This window comes from Phascolarctos cinereus, unplaced genomic scaffold (assembly GCF_003287225.1).
Source record: "Phascolarctos cinereus isolate Bilbo 61053 unplaced genomic scaffold, phaCin_HiC Scaffold_4;HRSCAF=312, whole genome shotgun sequence".
NCBI lineage: Eukaryota > Metazoa > Chordata > Mammalia > Diprotodontia > Phascolarctidae > Phascolarctos > Phascolarctos cinereus.
In genome coordinates, this window is record NW_027555847.1 from 697,834,458 (window position 1) to 697,847,738 (window position 13,281).

A 13,281-nucleotide genomic window follows, 5' to 3' on the forward strand; every position below is an offset into this window, starting at 1 on the left:
CACGGGGGACTCTGTTTCAGCTATCGTCCCAGTTCCTTGTCCTCCCATCATCACAGCCTTTCAAGGCTCATTGCTTGCTTGCTGGCTCATTCTCACGCTGCCTTCTCCAGGAAGCTCGCCCTGACCACTCTGTCTCCCCAGCATTGCTGTATGTTGGTCAGTTGTATCCAGTTCTGTGTGACCAGACCGTTCATGGACTTTTCTTGGCAAAGATACTCCTTTTTTTTTTTTGGCCATTTCCTTCTCCAGTGGATTAAGGCAGTCAGAGGTTAAGTGACTTACCCAGGGTCATCCGGCTAGTAAGTGTCAGAGGCCAGATTTGAACTCGGGTCTGACGCCAGGCCCAGCGCTCTATCAGCTGCGTCTAGCTCCTACGCAGAAGGAATAAGAAGACAGAGGAGGCACTTGACTGGTGCTCCAGGCCTTGACTCTTGGCCCTTGCTAATATACACAGCCTTAGAGGCAACATTGTATCTTATTGTATCCCTCCCCAGAGGCCTGGCAGCTGTGTGACCCTGGGCCAGTCACCTAGCCTTCTGGGCTCCGGTTTCCTCACCTGTAAAAGGAAGGGGTTACACAGATTTCACCAGCACAAAATCTGTGCTTCGGTGATCTGTCTGCTCACGGGTTCTCTGCTGTTGCCTCTATTTGGGGGCCCCTGGACCTTCCCCTGTCCCACTGCACACGGCACCCACTCCCCTGTTCACCCCTGGCTCGTGGACGCAGTAGGGGGTCATCCTCACCTGTTTGCTGTCCCTGGCCATATGCTGGTGCCCAGCCCCAGATCCAGCGTTCTTGTTCTGGTTTTGGTGCTCATCCTAGACCCCTAGAGTCCATCGGCGCCCTGCCTGCTCTGGTCTGACCTGCAAGTGCTCGGGGTTCTGCCCTCAATTCTCCTCCCCTTGTTCAGACCCTTGCCAGATTGGACTGGAGTTAGGATGACAGCTTCCTTCACTTTCTCTTCCCTCTGCTCGGCTCTGCATGGGGTACTCCGTTTTAGCTATCGTCCCAACTCCTTGTCCTCCCATCATCACTGCCTTTCAAGGGCTTGCTGGCTCATTCTCACGCTCCCTCCTCCAGGAAGTTCATCCTGACCACTCCCCAGGCTCTGTGAGCTCTCCCTCTCAGCACATTGGTCATACCGTGCCCAGGGCCCCAGGCATCTCGGTGTTGGTGTAAACTCCAGGGCAGTACCTCCGTCCCATTCCTCATGGGTCCCTCGAGCCCCGTTTGGTGTCTTCATCCATGCCTTGGCCTCCTCCCTGGCGTCAGCCTGCAGCTCCTCCAGGGCCATGGTTGGCGGGCTCGAGGGTCGCACCTAGGGGATGGCAGGGAGGTGTCTGGCGCCGGGGGGGGTCACCATGGATGCTGCCTGCTTGCAGGGCCTGACTCTCCTTCTGTTTTCTCTTTCTGCCATGGTCACAGCCAGTGCTGCCTCACACTGCTGTGTGCCTGGTGTGTGGAGAGGCGGGGAAGGAAGACACGGTGGAGGAGGAGGAGGGCAAGTTTAACCTCATGCTTATGGAGTGCTCCATCTGCAATGAAATCATCCACCCTGGATGCCTTAAGGTGAGTGCTGGCTCCAGGATGCCTGCACCTGCTGTGGGGTCATCACAGTCACTCTGTAGCCTGCCCTGCCCATTAAACCTTGCTTCTGTGACGGGGATGGTTACCCAAGGCCCCCTGCAGAGGAGTGCTGTGGTCCATCCCCCCGGAGACAGTGGCATGCTACTGCAGGTATGGCATGGCTGGGGCCGTCTGGGGCCATCAAGTCAGACTGCAAGTGTCACACAGGGCCTGAATGGCGGAGCCAGGCCTCATCCCCCGCCTAGAGCCCTCGTGTACCCATAGGTGCCCATGTGCTTGGGCTGGCATCAGAAGGCCTGTGGCCAGCTGGAGCCGGCAGGTTCTGTGTGGCCACAACCATCTCAGGAAAGTCTCCTGAGGAGACGGTCAGAATTTCCACCCTGGTCGTAATCATAGTTGTACTACAACTCCCAGAATCCTCTGCAGTTGTCTTCTCCAGCTCCCCCCTTCCCCACAGAAAAGGAGGCAGAGGGAGAGGGGAGCTGAGCTTTCTGGGTGGAGACAGGGCGCCTGGGGAGGAGGGGAGCAGGGTGGGGCTCTCCCTCCTCCCGCTGCCCTTTGTTCTCTTAGCTAGTCCAGATTTCTGACTTGTTGGCCTCCTAGGAGGGGGGAGAACGCTGGAGCCCTCCAGGGCTGTTTGCCTGTCCCCTGAGCTGGGACATTCTCCAGCCAAAGTGGGCATTCGCTCTTTCAGCCAGCAGCCTTCTTAAGCCTCCAGTTGCTTGGTGGCTCCAGGGGCCCCAGGGATTTCCTGTCTTCCCCTGTGGCCTTTGCCGGGGGAGCTAGTGCTTCAGGGCTGACCTCACCGTACCTGAATAGAAGCCGGGCGCCCAGGGGGCAGGGTGACTTCATCCTGTGGATAGCTCAGCTTAGACACTAGCTAGGGCCAGCCTCCTGCAGCAGCTGGCACCTTTTTTGAGAGGAAAATGGCCCCATCAGGCACCTTGTTTTACCCCTGGCACCAACCCAGCCAGTAACAGGCGTGAGGGTAGCTCAGGAGGAGAGAGAAGGAAGGATATATATGGGTTACTGTGGAGGCTGCCCAGGGTGAAGCTGCCTGAGGACAGGGCTGCCCCGGCGGGGAGGCCACCCGGGGTCCGTTCAGCTCTCGTCTCCATCCTCCCCTTTCCTCACATCCGGGTCTTCTGGGCCTCATGTCCTCCCTGTGTCTGGACAAGGTGGGGCTTTGGCCAGAGGGTGACCAGTGACGGTGGTGCTGGGAGGGGGTGTGGGAAGATGACGTCCCTCACACTCATCGTGTGCCTTCTCTCGTGCAGGTGAAGGAGTCAGACGGCGTGGTCAATGATGAGCTTCCCAACTGCTGGGAATGCCCAAAGTGCAATCACGCTGGCAAGACCGGGAAAGTGAGTGTCAGCGGCCGGGCCCCAGGGCGGGGTGGGGGCGGGGCCATGTCCACTTTTGGGGTCTCCGGCCTCAGCTCTGCCCCAGGAATCCATCCGGGGGGCGGGCGTGAATGACGGAAGGCGTAAGTCCGAAGATATAAAGGTGGTTTGTGCTTTCCTCTTTTTGGCGTACAAGCAAAAGCGCGGCCCCGGGTTCAAGTACGCCTCGAACCTGCCCGGCTCGCTGCTCAAGGAGCAGAAGATGAACCGGGACAACAAGGAAGGGCCGGACTCGGCCAAACGGCGAGGAGAGTGTGAGGAGGCTGCCCGGCGGAAGTCCGAAGAGCACGCCAAGAAGGCGCCTGTAGACGCCATCCTTCGCAGAAAGTCTGACGAAGTTCACCTGAGGAGGAAGCGGAAATTCGAGAAGCCCCAGGAGTTAAACACACGGAAGCGGGTAGGGACCTAGGAGGAAGGCTGTCGGGGCTTGGCTCCAGGCCCACAGCCCAGGGGCAGAGGGTGCTCAGTGGGCGTGGGTGGGGGGTGGGTTCGAACCCAGGGGGCCTGGCTGCGTGCCGCCCTGAACACAGAGATACGCCCCAGAGCAGGGAGGGAGCGTTGGGGGCGACCATCCTGAGTCCCGGCCGGCTCGAGGCAGGGCCTTTGTGTCTGCCTGCCCAGGCCTCTGAAGCCGTGGAGCTCAGAAGACAGCAGACGCCTCCCTGTTTTCTTGGGTGTTGGTCCATCCGGAGGACAGACCCATCCCACACCTTGCAGCAGATGGTCTCTGCATCTGTCCGTCTTTTGGTTTAATGCACGCAAAGCACTTTGCAGACCTTTAACAGTGATCTCCAGGATCCTGGCCACGTCTGCCTGGCCACCTTCCCCTTCCTTGGCCACTGGGTGGCGCCTGGAGCCTCTCTTCCCCGTCTCTCCTGGGACGTCGCCTCCAGGGGGCTCCGCTTTTCCTCACGTCCAGTGGCCGGCCTCTGTAGGCACTTGAGTAAATGGGTTTGAGGTCCCCAGAAGGGAAGGAGCCTCGTTTGGCGAGGACTTCTGGAGGCCTCTTGTACTAGTCCCAGCTCCGTCCTTGGCCACTAGCGATACCTTTCTGCTTTCCCCCAAAGCAGAGAGGCAGGGCCCAGCTGCCTGTCAGTCTGGTGTTGCCGAGGGAGTGACAGGGATGGGGCCGGAGGCCTGCCTGCCTGCCTGCCTCTGGCTCGTGGCTCCCCGGCCTCTCTCAGGACTGTGGACCTGGCCAGTATGGGAGAGCTGTGTTGGGCCTGGACCAGCCCCTAGAAACAGGGGCCAAGCTCTGTGTTCTTTCTTTCCCGTGACAGCTAAAACTCGTCAAGGAGGAGAAGCTTTTCAGGAAAAAGGTACCTCCCCTCCCTCAAGCCCCTGAGTCTCCCCTGAGCCCTCTCCACCCCAGAGTCCTGGATTCCCACGCTGTTGGAGCTCTGTGTCAGGCCCCAGGGTGTGGGGTGCTCCGGGGCACCTTCCGCTAAGGCCAGGCCGCCTTGTCGTTGCAGCGGCGGTCCTGGAAGAACGCCGAGGACCGCGTGGGCCTGGCCAACAAGCCCCCTCGGCGTTTCAAGCAGGAGCCCGAGGATGACCTGCCCGAGGCGCCCCCCAAGAGCAAGGAGAGCGACCAGTCCAGGTCCAGCTCCCCCACGGCGGGGCCCAGCACCGAGAGCGCCGAGGGCCCAGACAAGAAGATGAAGGCCCGCCGCAAGCGGCGGCTCCCCAATAAGGAGCTGAGCAAAGAGCTGAGCAAGGAGCTGAACCAGGAGATCCAGAAGACCGAGAACAGCCTCGCCAACGAGAACCATCAGCCCATCAAGTCGGAGCCGGAGAGTGAGAACGAGGAGCCCAAGCGCATGCCGGGGGGCGAGCGGCCCCCCCGTTTCAGCAAGGGCCTCCATGGGGCCCCCCGTGAGCTGCGGCCCCCACTTGTGCCCGGCCTGCGCGGCCCCCCCCGCGTCCCAGCGCGGCCCCCGCCCTCCCTGTCCCCACCCAAGTGCGTCCAGATGGAGCGGCATGTCATCCGCCCGCCGCCCATCAGCCCCCCGCCAGACTCGCTGCCCCTGGATGACGGCGCTGCCCACGTCATGCAGCGGGAAGTGTGGATGGCCGTGTTCAGCTACCTCAGCCACAGCGACCTCTGTGTCTGCATGCGGGTCTGCAAGACCTGGAACCGCTGGTGAGGAGGGGGACTGGGAGTGGTGCCCCTGGGGAAGGCGGACCCCGGCCGTGGTGTCACGGCACGGACACGCCGGGCCAAAGGCCGGGCCTGAGCAGGGCGGGGAAGGGATGCCGCCGGAGGGCCTCGCTTTAGAATTGGGGCGTCCGGGGCTCAAGGGCCCTTCCCCTGTCATGGGGTTTGGCCATCTGGGGAAGCTTTTAGGTGCCAGTCACGATCTCTTTTTTCATTTGTTTAAATTGAAGGAGATGCCCAATTTCACTTAGAAGTTAGTGAAAATAAAGTTGAAATTTCTTTTCCCCTCCACATCCATGATCCGCTCCGGGTAAAGAGCTTGTTCTCTGGGGCTGGAGACTCCATTAAGGAGGAGCTGGAGGGGCTGGCCCCTGTCTGGGTGTCAGCTCGGCCCTTCTCGGGCCTCCCTGGTCAAACGAGGAGGCCGGCCAGGACGCGTGCCCAGTCTGTTGCCTCTCACCTTCTCCCCGGGTGTTGGTCACAGGTGCTGTGATAAGCGGTTATGGACCAAAATCGACCTGAACCACTGCAGATCCATCACTCCGCTCATGCTCAGCGGCATCATCCGCCGCCAGCCTGTCACCCTGGACCTCAGCTGGACCAATGTCTCCAAGAAGCAGCTCAGCTGGCTCATCAACAGGCTGCCTGGTGAGTGAGCCTGCCCGCGCGGGGCCCCCCGGGGAGCGCGGTGGGCGGCTCGCGGCTGACCCCGCACGGCCTCTCTGCAGGGCTCCGGGACCTGCTGCTGTCCGGCTGCTCCTGGATCGCCGTCTCCGCCCTGTGCAGCGCCAGCTGTCCTCTGCTGCGAACGCTGGACGTGCAGTGGGTGGAAGGGCTCAAGGACGCCCAGATGCGGGACCTGCTGTCCCCCCCCACGGACAATCGGCCAGGTATGACGGCGGATGGGCGCCTCTGTCGAGGGCGGGAGACCAGTAAGCATCGATCCAGCACTCACCGTGTGCCGGGCCTCGAGGGGTGCGAGGGGAAAGAACTGTCCATCCCTGCCCTCGGGTGGAGACGGCGGGCCCATAAATTGGGAAACACGAGAGACGGGCGGGACAGGCGGAAGCGAGGAAGGCACCAGCAGTGAGGGGCGGTGCCGATGGAGCGGGGCGGTATTGGGGGATGAGCTGCCCTCCTCCCTGTCTGGCATATCCCCCCCCCCGCCCTCTAGAGCTGCTGCCTCTGCCAGCGCACTCACAGATCAGGGCTCTTGGACATCACGTGGTCAAATCAGCACATTAATGTTATTACAGTTTTTAAAGGCTTTTCTTGATCCTTTTTGTCCCTTTTTTTTTTTTTTGGTGAGGTAGTCGGGGTTAAGTGACTTGCCCAGGGTCACACAGCTAGTTAAGTGTGACGTGTCTAAAGCTGGATTTGAACTCAAGTGCTTCAGACTCCAAGGCCGGAGCTCCGTGCACTGCACCGTCTAGCTGCCCCCAATCCTTTTTGTTCTTATATCAGTCGTATTTTTCAGATATCAAATGCTATCTCAATGAGTCTTCCCCTGTAGGAAAGAAAAATGGCAACTGCACAATATGTATGTGGCTGTCCACACCCATTGTGTGCTACTTGTCCAGTGCAAGGAGGGAGGGAGAGAGATGTCTTTGTAGGGTCGATCATTGTAAGTGCCTGTCTTTGCCTTCATTTCTGTCCTTTCCGTTTACATCACTGGTCATTTTGTAAATTCTCTTGGTGCTACTTTCTTCAGCGGCATCCATCAGTCAGTTCCCCAGCTTGCTCACAGCTCAGCAATGCCATCATTCATGTTCCACAGTCTGTTCGTCCTTTCCCTGTTGCCCACGGGGAGAAAAGGTTCACGCTAAGGCGTGTTGGGCAGAACACTCGAGGATCCGGAGGGTGCGGTTTAGAGCAGGTTCAAGCCCTTCCCTTCTGGACTGTAAGGAGCACAGAGGCCTTGGGCACTTGCCTTTCCCTGGAGTCAGCCTGAAGCACCAAGGCTGAGGGAATCTGCGGTACTCTATGCCATGCCCTACGCTAGGCATGATGGCAAAAATGGAGCATGCTTGCTGCTCTCAGGTAGTTTACATTCTACTAATATAATGGGAGCATTTGATTTTTTAAAAAATTGCTGTATTCAATAAAAAAACCCACCCGTATTTGCTGAGTACGCAGTGGGTCTGCTGCCCTGGAGAGCTTCCCATCTACAGAACAGTCATGGTGGCTCCAGCTCTGACCAGGGCCTGCAAGCACGGGCTCCTTGCCCTTTTAGCTCCCTCTCCCCCTTTCTCCCTTCATGGCTGCCCTGGACTGGCTACGTGTTGTCATGGGGGCCTTGCGTAGTCCTTGTTGAGGGACAGCTCATGGCTGCTGCCGAGGTTGGCAGCTGCGGGGGTTATCTGGATCTGGGCCTTTGGGCTCTGCGTCACTCCGGCCTCTAACCCAGTTGCACCTTGGCCATTCTCCCACTTCTGGGCGTGCTCCACCAGGATCAGCTCTCGCTCTTGCTCGCTGGCTCTCTCTCTCTGTCTCTTGTCTCTCTTTCTTTTTTACTGTTAACCGGACGCTTGTCCTTTCCTCCCCTCATCAGGCCAGATCGACAACAGGAGTAAGCTCCGGAACATTGTGGAACTGCGCCTTGCCGGGCTGGACATCACGGATGCTTCCTTGCGGCTCATTATCCGCCACATGCCCCTGCTCTCCAAACTGCACCTCAGTTACTGTAACCATGTCACTGACCAGTCTATCAATCTGCTGACGGCGGTAGGGACAACCACCAGGGATTCCTTAACAGAAATTAACTTATCAGGTGAGGCCCCGTCTGCTGCTGGCCAGCTGGGCTGGTGAGGGAGGGACCCGGTGGAGACACTGACTCGAGGCTGCACGCAGCGGAGCGTAGAGACTTGCCTGTGCCTGTGGTCTGGCTGCCCAGTTTCTGGCCGTGTCCTTTACTGTCATTAACCCCACAGCACGGGAAGTCTGGTTGGGATGTGGTCCTGTGGACCACGTCCCCACCTTACGCCCGGCACTGGGCCTCCCCAGCCTGAGCTGTCAGGCAGAGTGCAGGATCCCTTTTTAGGCCATGGACGTGGGACAGGTTCTTCTTCCAGACAGTTAGTGTGTCCTCCTGGCTCTCTCAGGTGGATTGACCTTGCTTTCAGGAGCACAGGGAGAGGCCAGAGGAGGCTGAGGACACTGAAGCTGGGGTCAGGGACTTGCCCACCGTCACCCAGGCAGTGACGGGCAAAGCTCTGGGATCCCAACCCACACCTTTCTCTCCAAACCTTACCATTTTATTACACTATTTTGCTGCTTTCCAGCATCAGAAATCAGCTTTGAAGATCAGACTCAAAGCATCCTAGGCCATCAGGGTCAGAGTGGAGTTTGACTCTCAGTATGATCTAGGGCAGTGGGGTCAAATTTAAATAGAAACGGGGACACTAAGCCATACGGAAGGCTCCCTGAGGGCTACGTGTTGACTCAAACGACAAGTTGACATTATCTACGTTCTGTTGTATTTTTACTTATTTTGTAAAATTTTTACCAGTTATGTTTTAATCAGGTTCAGCAGCAACACTCCTGGTGTTGGACAACTCATTTCATTTGAACAAATACTCACTAATACTGGGCCTCGCTTTCTTTCTCAGTAAAATTAGCTAGTTAGACTAGATGGTTTCTGCGTTTCTTTCTGGGGTCTTTTGTGGGAAGCAGCAGGATCTCCATGGATTTGAATCCCAGCTCAACTCCTTAAATCCACCTGGGCCTCAGTCCCACATCTATCAGAGGCCCCTTTCACTTCTCAGTCTAGGCTCTTAGCAGCCACCTACAGACCTGTGATCGACCCGCGGGCCGTTTGGGGGGGGAGGGAGGTTGGGTTTCCCGTTTGCCATCTGTCATTCCTGCTGCCAGATGAGCAGAGCCTCAGTCATGCCTTAATGTGTGTCAGGGTCCCGAAAAACAAGAACACTGATAGACGTCTTCTCTCTGTTTTGTCTTCACTGCAGACTGCAATAAGGTTACTGACCAGTGCCTGTCATTCTTTAAACGTTGTGGAAATATCTGTCAGATTGACCTAAGGTACTGTAAACAGGTGACCAAGGAAGGCTGTGAGCAGTTCATAGCCGAGATGTCAGTGAGTGTCCAGTTTGGGCAAGTGGAAGAAAAACTCCTACAGAAACTGAGTTAGTCCAAGGACAGGTGTGTAAATAGTGGGCTGGGGAGGGGGGAAGGAGAGGGAGAAAATGACTTTCATTTCAGAATACACAGGGATTTTATTTTACACTTGGAACTTGGACTCACAGAGGAGAGCAAAGATCCCATTTTACAAGCCCTATCTATTGATCGATTGATCCCGGAAAGGACCGAGTTCACCTCCCTCGTTGTGGACGCCCAGTGCACACACGGGCCAGGGCACTCTGCACTCCCTGGCTTCTGTGACGATTCCTAAGAGACATTCACAGCTGGGGGTGGGGGGCGGGGTGGGGAGGGAGGGAAGGATGGACTGTGGAGATATTATTTAAAGTACCAGAGCATGAGCTTGGAAGTGTACATTTTTTTTTTAATTTCTGCTCCTCTTTTTCCCACGGTGACCCCTCCCCCTGCCGAGTTTTTAGTATCTTTCCAATGGACCACAAGCTGCATTTCTGCCGCCTCAACCCATCCTGTGTTTTGTTTTGTTTTTTTGTTACATGATACATGATGCAGAACTATTTTTGTACAAATTGTTTAAAGGTTATTTATGCAACATTTGAATGCACACCAGTGTTGTTTTTTGTTTTTGGTTCTGGTTTGGGCTTGCCAACATTTATGGTTTACTTACGGTAGGAGACAACTTAACCTATCTAGACTTCATCAGACAAAAAATAATCCATCAGCAGATACGCCCAGGTCTGGCCAAGCAGGCTCACACTTTCGATTTAAAAGCATGTTTGAATGGGAGTTGATATCCTGCTTGTATCCTTCAGAAGTGACCGAAGCATGTTGTGGAAAACCAGTGTCAGTTATAGTTGAAGTAAGACATTTGGCCAAGTCTTCTCTGTATAGAATTCACCTTTTTTCTCAAAATTTTCCAATTCCAATTTCAGCTTTTGCACATCGGAGGTTTTTGCTCCAGCATGAGCTCTTGTTACTCTATAGACCTAATTTATACAGTGAGTCAAGCCACAGAATAAATGGTCAAACATAGTCTCTTTTCTCCTTTCCTTTGCAATGTGAGTTGAGTTCTCAGTTCAGGTTTTCTGCCACGATTCTTTCCTTATTGTACAGTTATGCATTCATAAGTGCCATTGTTGTAAGGTGGTGTTTTCATAGCCCTTCTCGATGAAGTTTTACCTTTGTTGAATTTGTATAAACAATTGTACAAAAGACAACACCACAAGCCTTTGAGGGTTTCTGTTCTAGGAGGTGGGGAAAAATTGGTTTGGAGGGCAAACCCATCTTGACTGTGTCACAAGAGAGCAAACACCATTGGAAACAGCAATACCCTCTAATTCCTACTAACCCAGGTGACTCTCCTAGGTTTGGACAGAGCTGGAAGAGACCAGGCCCAGTGGACTCGTCCAGGGTCCTCATTTATATGGGAGGTAACATGTCTACTCGGCATTCTTTTCACTTCTTTTTCTTGTTTCTTCAGAAAGCACTTAAATTGCATATCTGGCATTACTACAAAATGGGGAGGGAGAACCTCAAACATTTTATCACCAACAGTTCAGGTACAACAAGCAGCCTCATTTAAGGTGGGTCCGGACCTAACGAGAGGATAACTACCAGAGCTTTGAGAAAAACACATCATACAGCACTTGGGTAGCTATCTTCTGGCAGCAGACACCAACCTCACAGACTTAGTGGGACTTGTATCACTGATTGTTACTTCTGAAAAGTTCATCGTTTAGGTTGCTGCCCTTCAAGGTATCAGTTAATCTTTTCAATCCTGAACTTTGCCTCAGTTGCCAGGAGTCAGAAGGTATCACGAAGAGAGCGCAGAAGGAGTGTTAGGAGATGTGCATCTCGTTATTTGCTAGGCCTGTGACCACGCACAACCCACTCTCTCTGAACCTCCGTCTCGTCACTAGTAAAATGAGGATGCTTGCAGTATCCTTTGGAGGAAAACTTAAGATATCACATAAAGGTGCAAGGCAGTTGTTTCTGTCAGACTGAGGAACTCCCGGTACCCATTTTGTTAGATAACCTTACCTCATCAGAGGCCTTGATATGAAGCAGGATCCAGTCTCTCCATGTCCAGATAAATAAAAATGGCAAACTGAGGTTTAGATTAAGTTGCATTCGTAGTGGAGCTCCCTCTGTCCAGAGCAGGTGACAGCTGGGGTCCTGCTGATATAAAATCCAGCCTCTTGCCCTTTGCACAGGGTGTGATGTGTAGCTCCCTGAATATCGGGAGTTTGGAAAGGCCTTCAGGCCATCCATCCCTTCCACGGCAGCCTTCAGAATTCCTTGTACGACATACGCAGTGAATGGCCTCTGATGTTGCCCTGCAGCTCTCCCGTGAGAGAAGCCACTACCTCCAGAGGCAGCCTAGTCCTTGTCCAAAGGTTTTGCCCTTTTGTAACTTGGCTCTCTGGGTCAGTCTCTGCCACATGACAGCCCTTGGGATTCTTGACGGCTGTTTTGTTCTCCCCCAGAGGCCCAGCATCTCCACTTCTCAGGCAGCTTGATCTCGGGGCTCTTCACAAGGGACACTACACATCACTTGTAACTGAACTCAGTATTCCCGACGTGGTCTGACCGGTTTACGGCAGGACTTGGACGCTGCTTCTCAAGGGAGTCCTACCACACCATGGAATTGGTTAGCTCTCCAGGCCACTAAAAGCTCTGGATCTTTCAGACAAACTGTTGTCTAGCCCCTTCCGTAATGTATCTAAGTTGAATGCCTCCTATTTGTCTCTATTAAAAAATGTACACTGTTTGGCCCGATAGCCAGTCTGGCTCTTTCGGTAAGCACGTCATTGGTGCTTCTCTCTAAGTAGTCACTGAGAAGAACAAAAAGCAGCCCAAGACCTTCAAGCACCGCTCCTTGAGGCATTCTACTGCAGACTCTCTACAAGGCTCAGGTGAGCAAAGGTACACTCCCAGACTCCTTTGGGCCTAGTGGTCAGCTCAAAACCCACATCTCTACCTCTTCTCAAATGCTTTGCCAAAAATTTATCTAAATTATACAGCATTCTGGGGCAGCTAGTTAGGTGGTACAGTGAATAGAGGACCTGAGTTCAAATGTGGCCTGACATGATAACTCACTAGCTGTGTGACCCTGGGCAAGTCACTTAACCCTGATTGCCTCACCAAAAAAAAAAAAATTATATAGCATTCCCCTGATCTATACTGCCATTCTCCAATGATTTCCAGTAGAACCCTGCCTTATGACAGGAGGTACAGTTCAGCAAAAACCAAATGAACTTAATGGTCCTCTCTCCACCTGCACTAGTACCTCCCTGCCAAGGGGCAGTGCACTGCTTCCCCAGTCCTCTGATGGGGCCACATGATTTTCACCACCTGTGACTGCTGAAAACATGGCTCTTTGTGGTCACTGCCTCCTCTTTGAGACAAACGTTGGTTAATGCTCCCTTTAACATCATCTAGAGTTTCACCCAGAACTGGAGTCTGTCCCGTGCCTTCACAACTCCTTCCCCTATAGATTTTTAGTCCGTGGAGGCCTGTCATTTCGGAACCCTTCAGACTCTCAATTTTTCATTTTCTCCCTCCCCTTTGCCATGGAACAGAGGCCTAGAGTAAAGTAGATCAGAGCCAGCCTTAGTGTGTTTTGCTTTCTAAATTCAACCCAGACTTCTTTGACTTGGGCCACCCAAAAATCAGCTTACAAATCTGTCTAGTTTTGGGGTGACCCCAAGTCCCATAGTGCCACGCGAGGCTCATCTAGGCTCATTCATAAAGCTTCCGTTAAGTGTTAGAGCAGCTGGAGCTCCCTATAGACATGTCCATGCAGCAGCGGGGAAGGTTTTTCATTGTTCTCTGCTGATCCCTTTGGCCTTCCAAGTTGCTAGTATGTCTAGAAAATCGGGCTCCTTTCAGGAATGGCTCTTTGGTGGTTACAGTTGCTTTCAAAAGGTAAGAGCAGGGGGCAGGCCTGCCCTGATGCTGCAACAAAGACCACATAGTTACTAGCACCTTGGCAGGGTTGGATACAGGCTAGTGCAGAGA

The 13,281-nt window shown here is 54.4% G+C and overlaps 1 protein-coding gene across 1 annotated transcript in view; it reads left to right on the forward strand.

Moving 5' to 3' along the window:
* KDM2B (lysine demethylase 2B) overlaps nucleotides 1–10,480 on the forward strand; it is a 137,692-nt gene extending 127,212 nt beyond the window's left edge. The window contains exons 15-23 of the mRNA XM_078154287.1: nucleotides 1,426–1,569; nucleotides 2,865–2,951; nucleotides 3,127–3,387; nucleotides 4,271–4,309; nucleotides 4,463–5,133; nucleotides 5,633–5,796; nucleotides 5,877–6,038; nucleotides 7,700–7,918; nucleotides 9,114–10,480. Of these exons, the coding sequence (XP_078010413.1) occupies nucleotides 1,426–1,569; nucleotides 2,865–2,951; nucleotides 3,127–3,387; nucleotides 4,271–4,309; nucleotides 4,463–5,133; nucleotides 5,633–5,796; nucleotides 5,877–6,038; nucleotides 7,700–7,918; nucleotides 9,114–9,295 (1,929 nt within the window). The 3' untranslated portion in view covers nucleotides 9,296–10,480. The remainder of the gene's footprint in view (nucleotides 1–1,425; nucleotides 1,570–2,864; nucleotides 2,952–3,126; nucleotides 3,388–4,270; nucleotides 4,310–4,462; nucleotides 5,134–5,632; nucleotides 5,797–5,876; nucleotides 6,039–7,699; nucleotides 7,919–9,113) is intronic.
* Nucleotides 10,481–13,281: the final 2,801 nt, after the last annotated feature.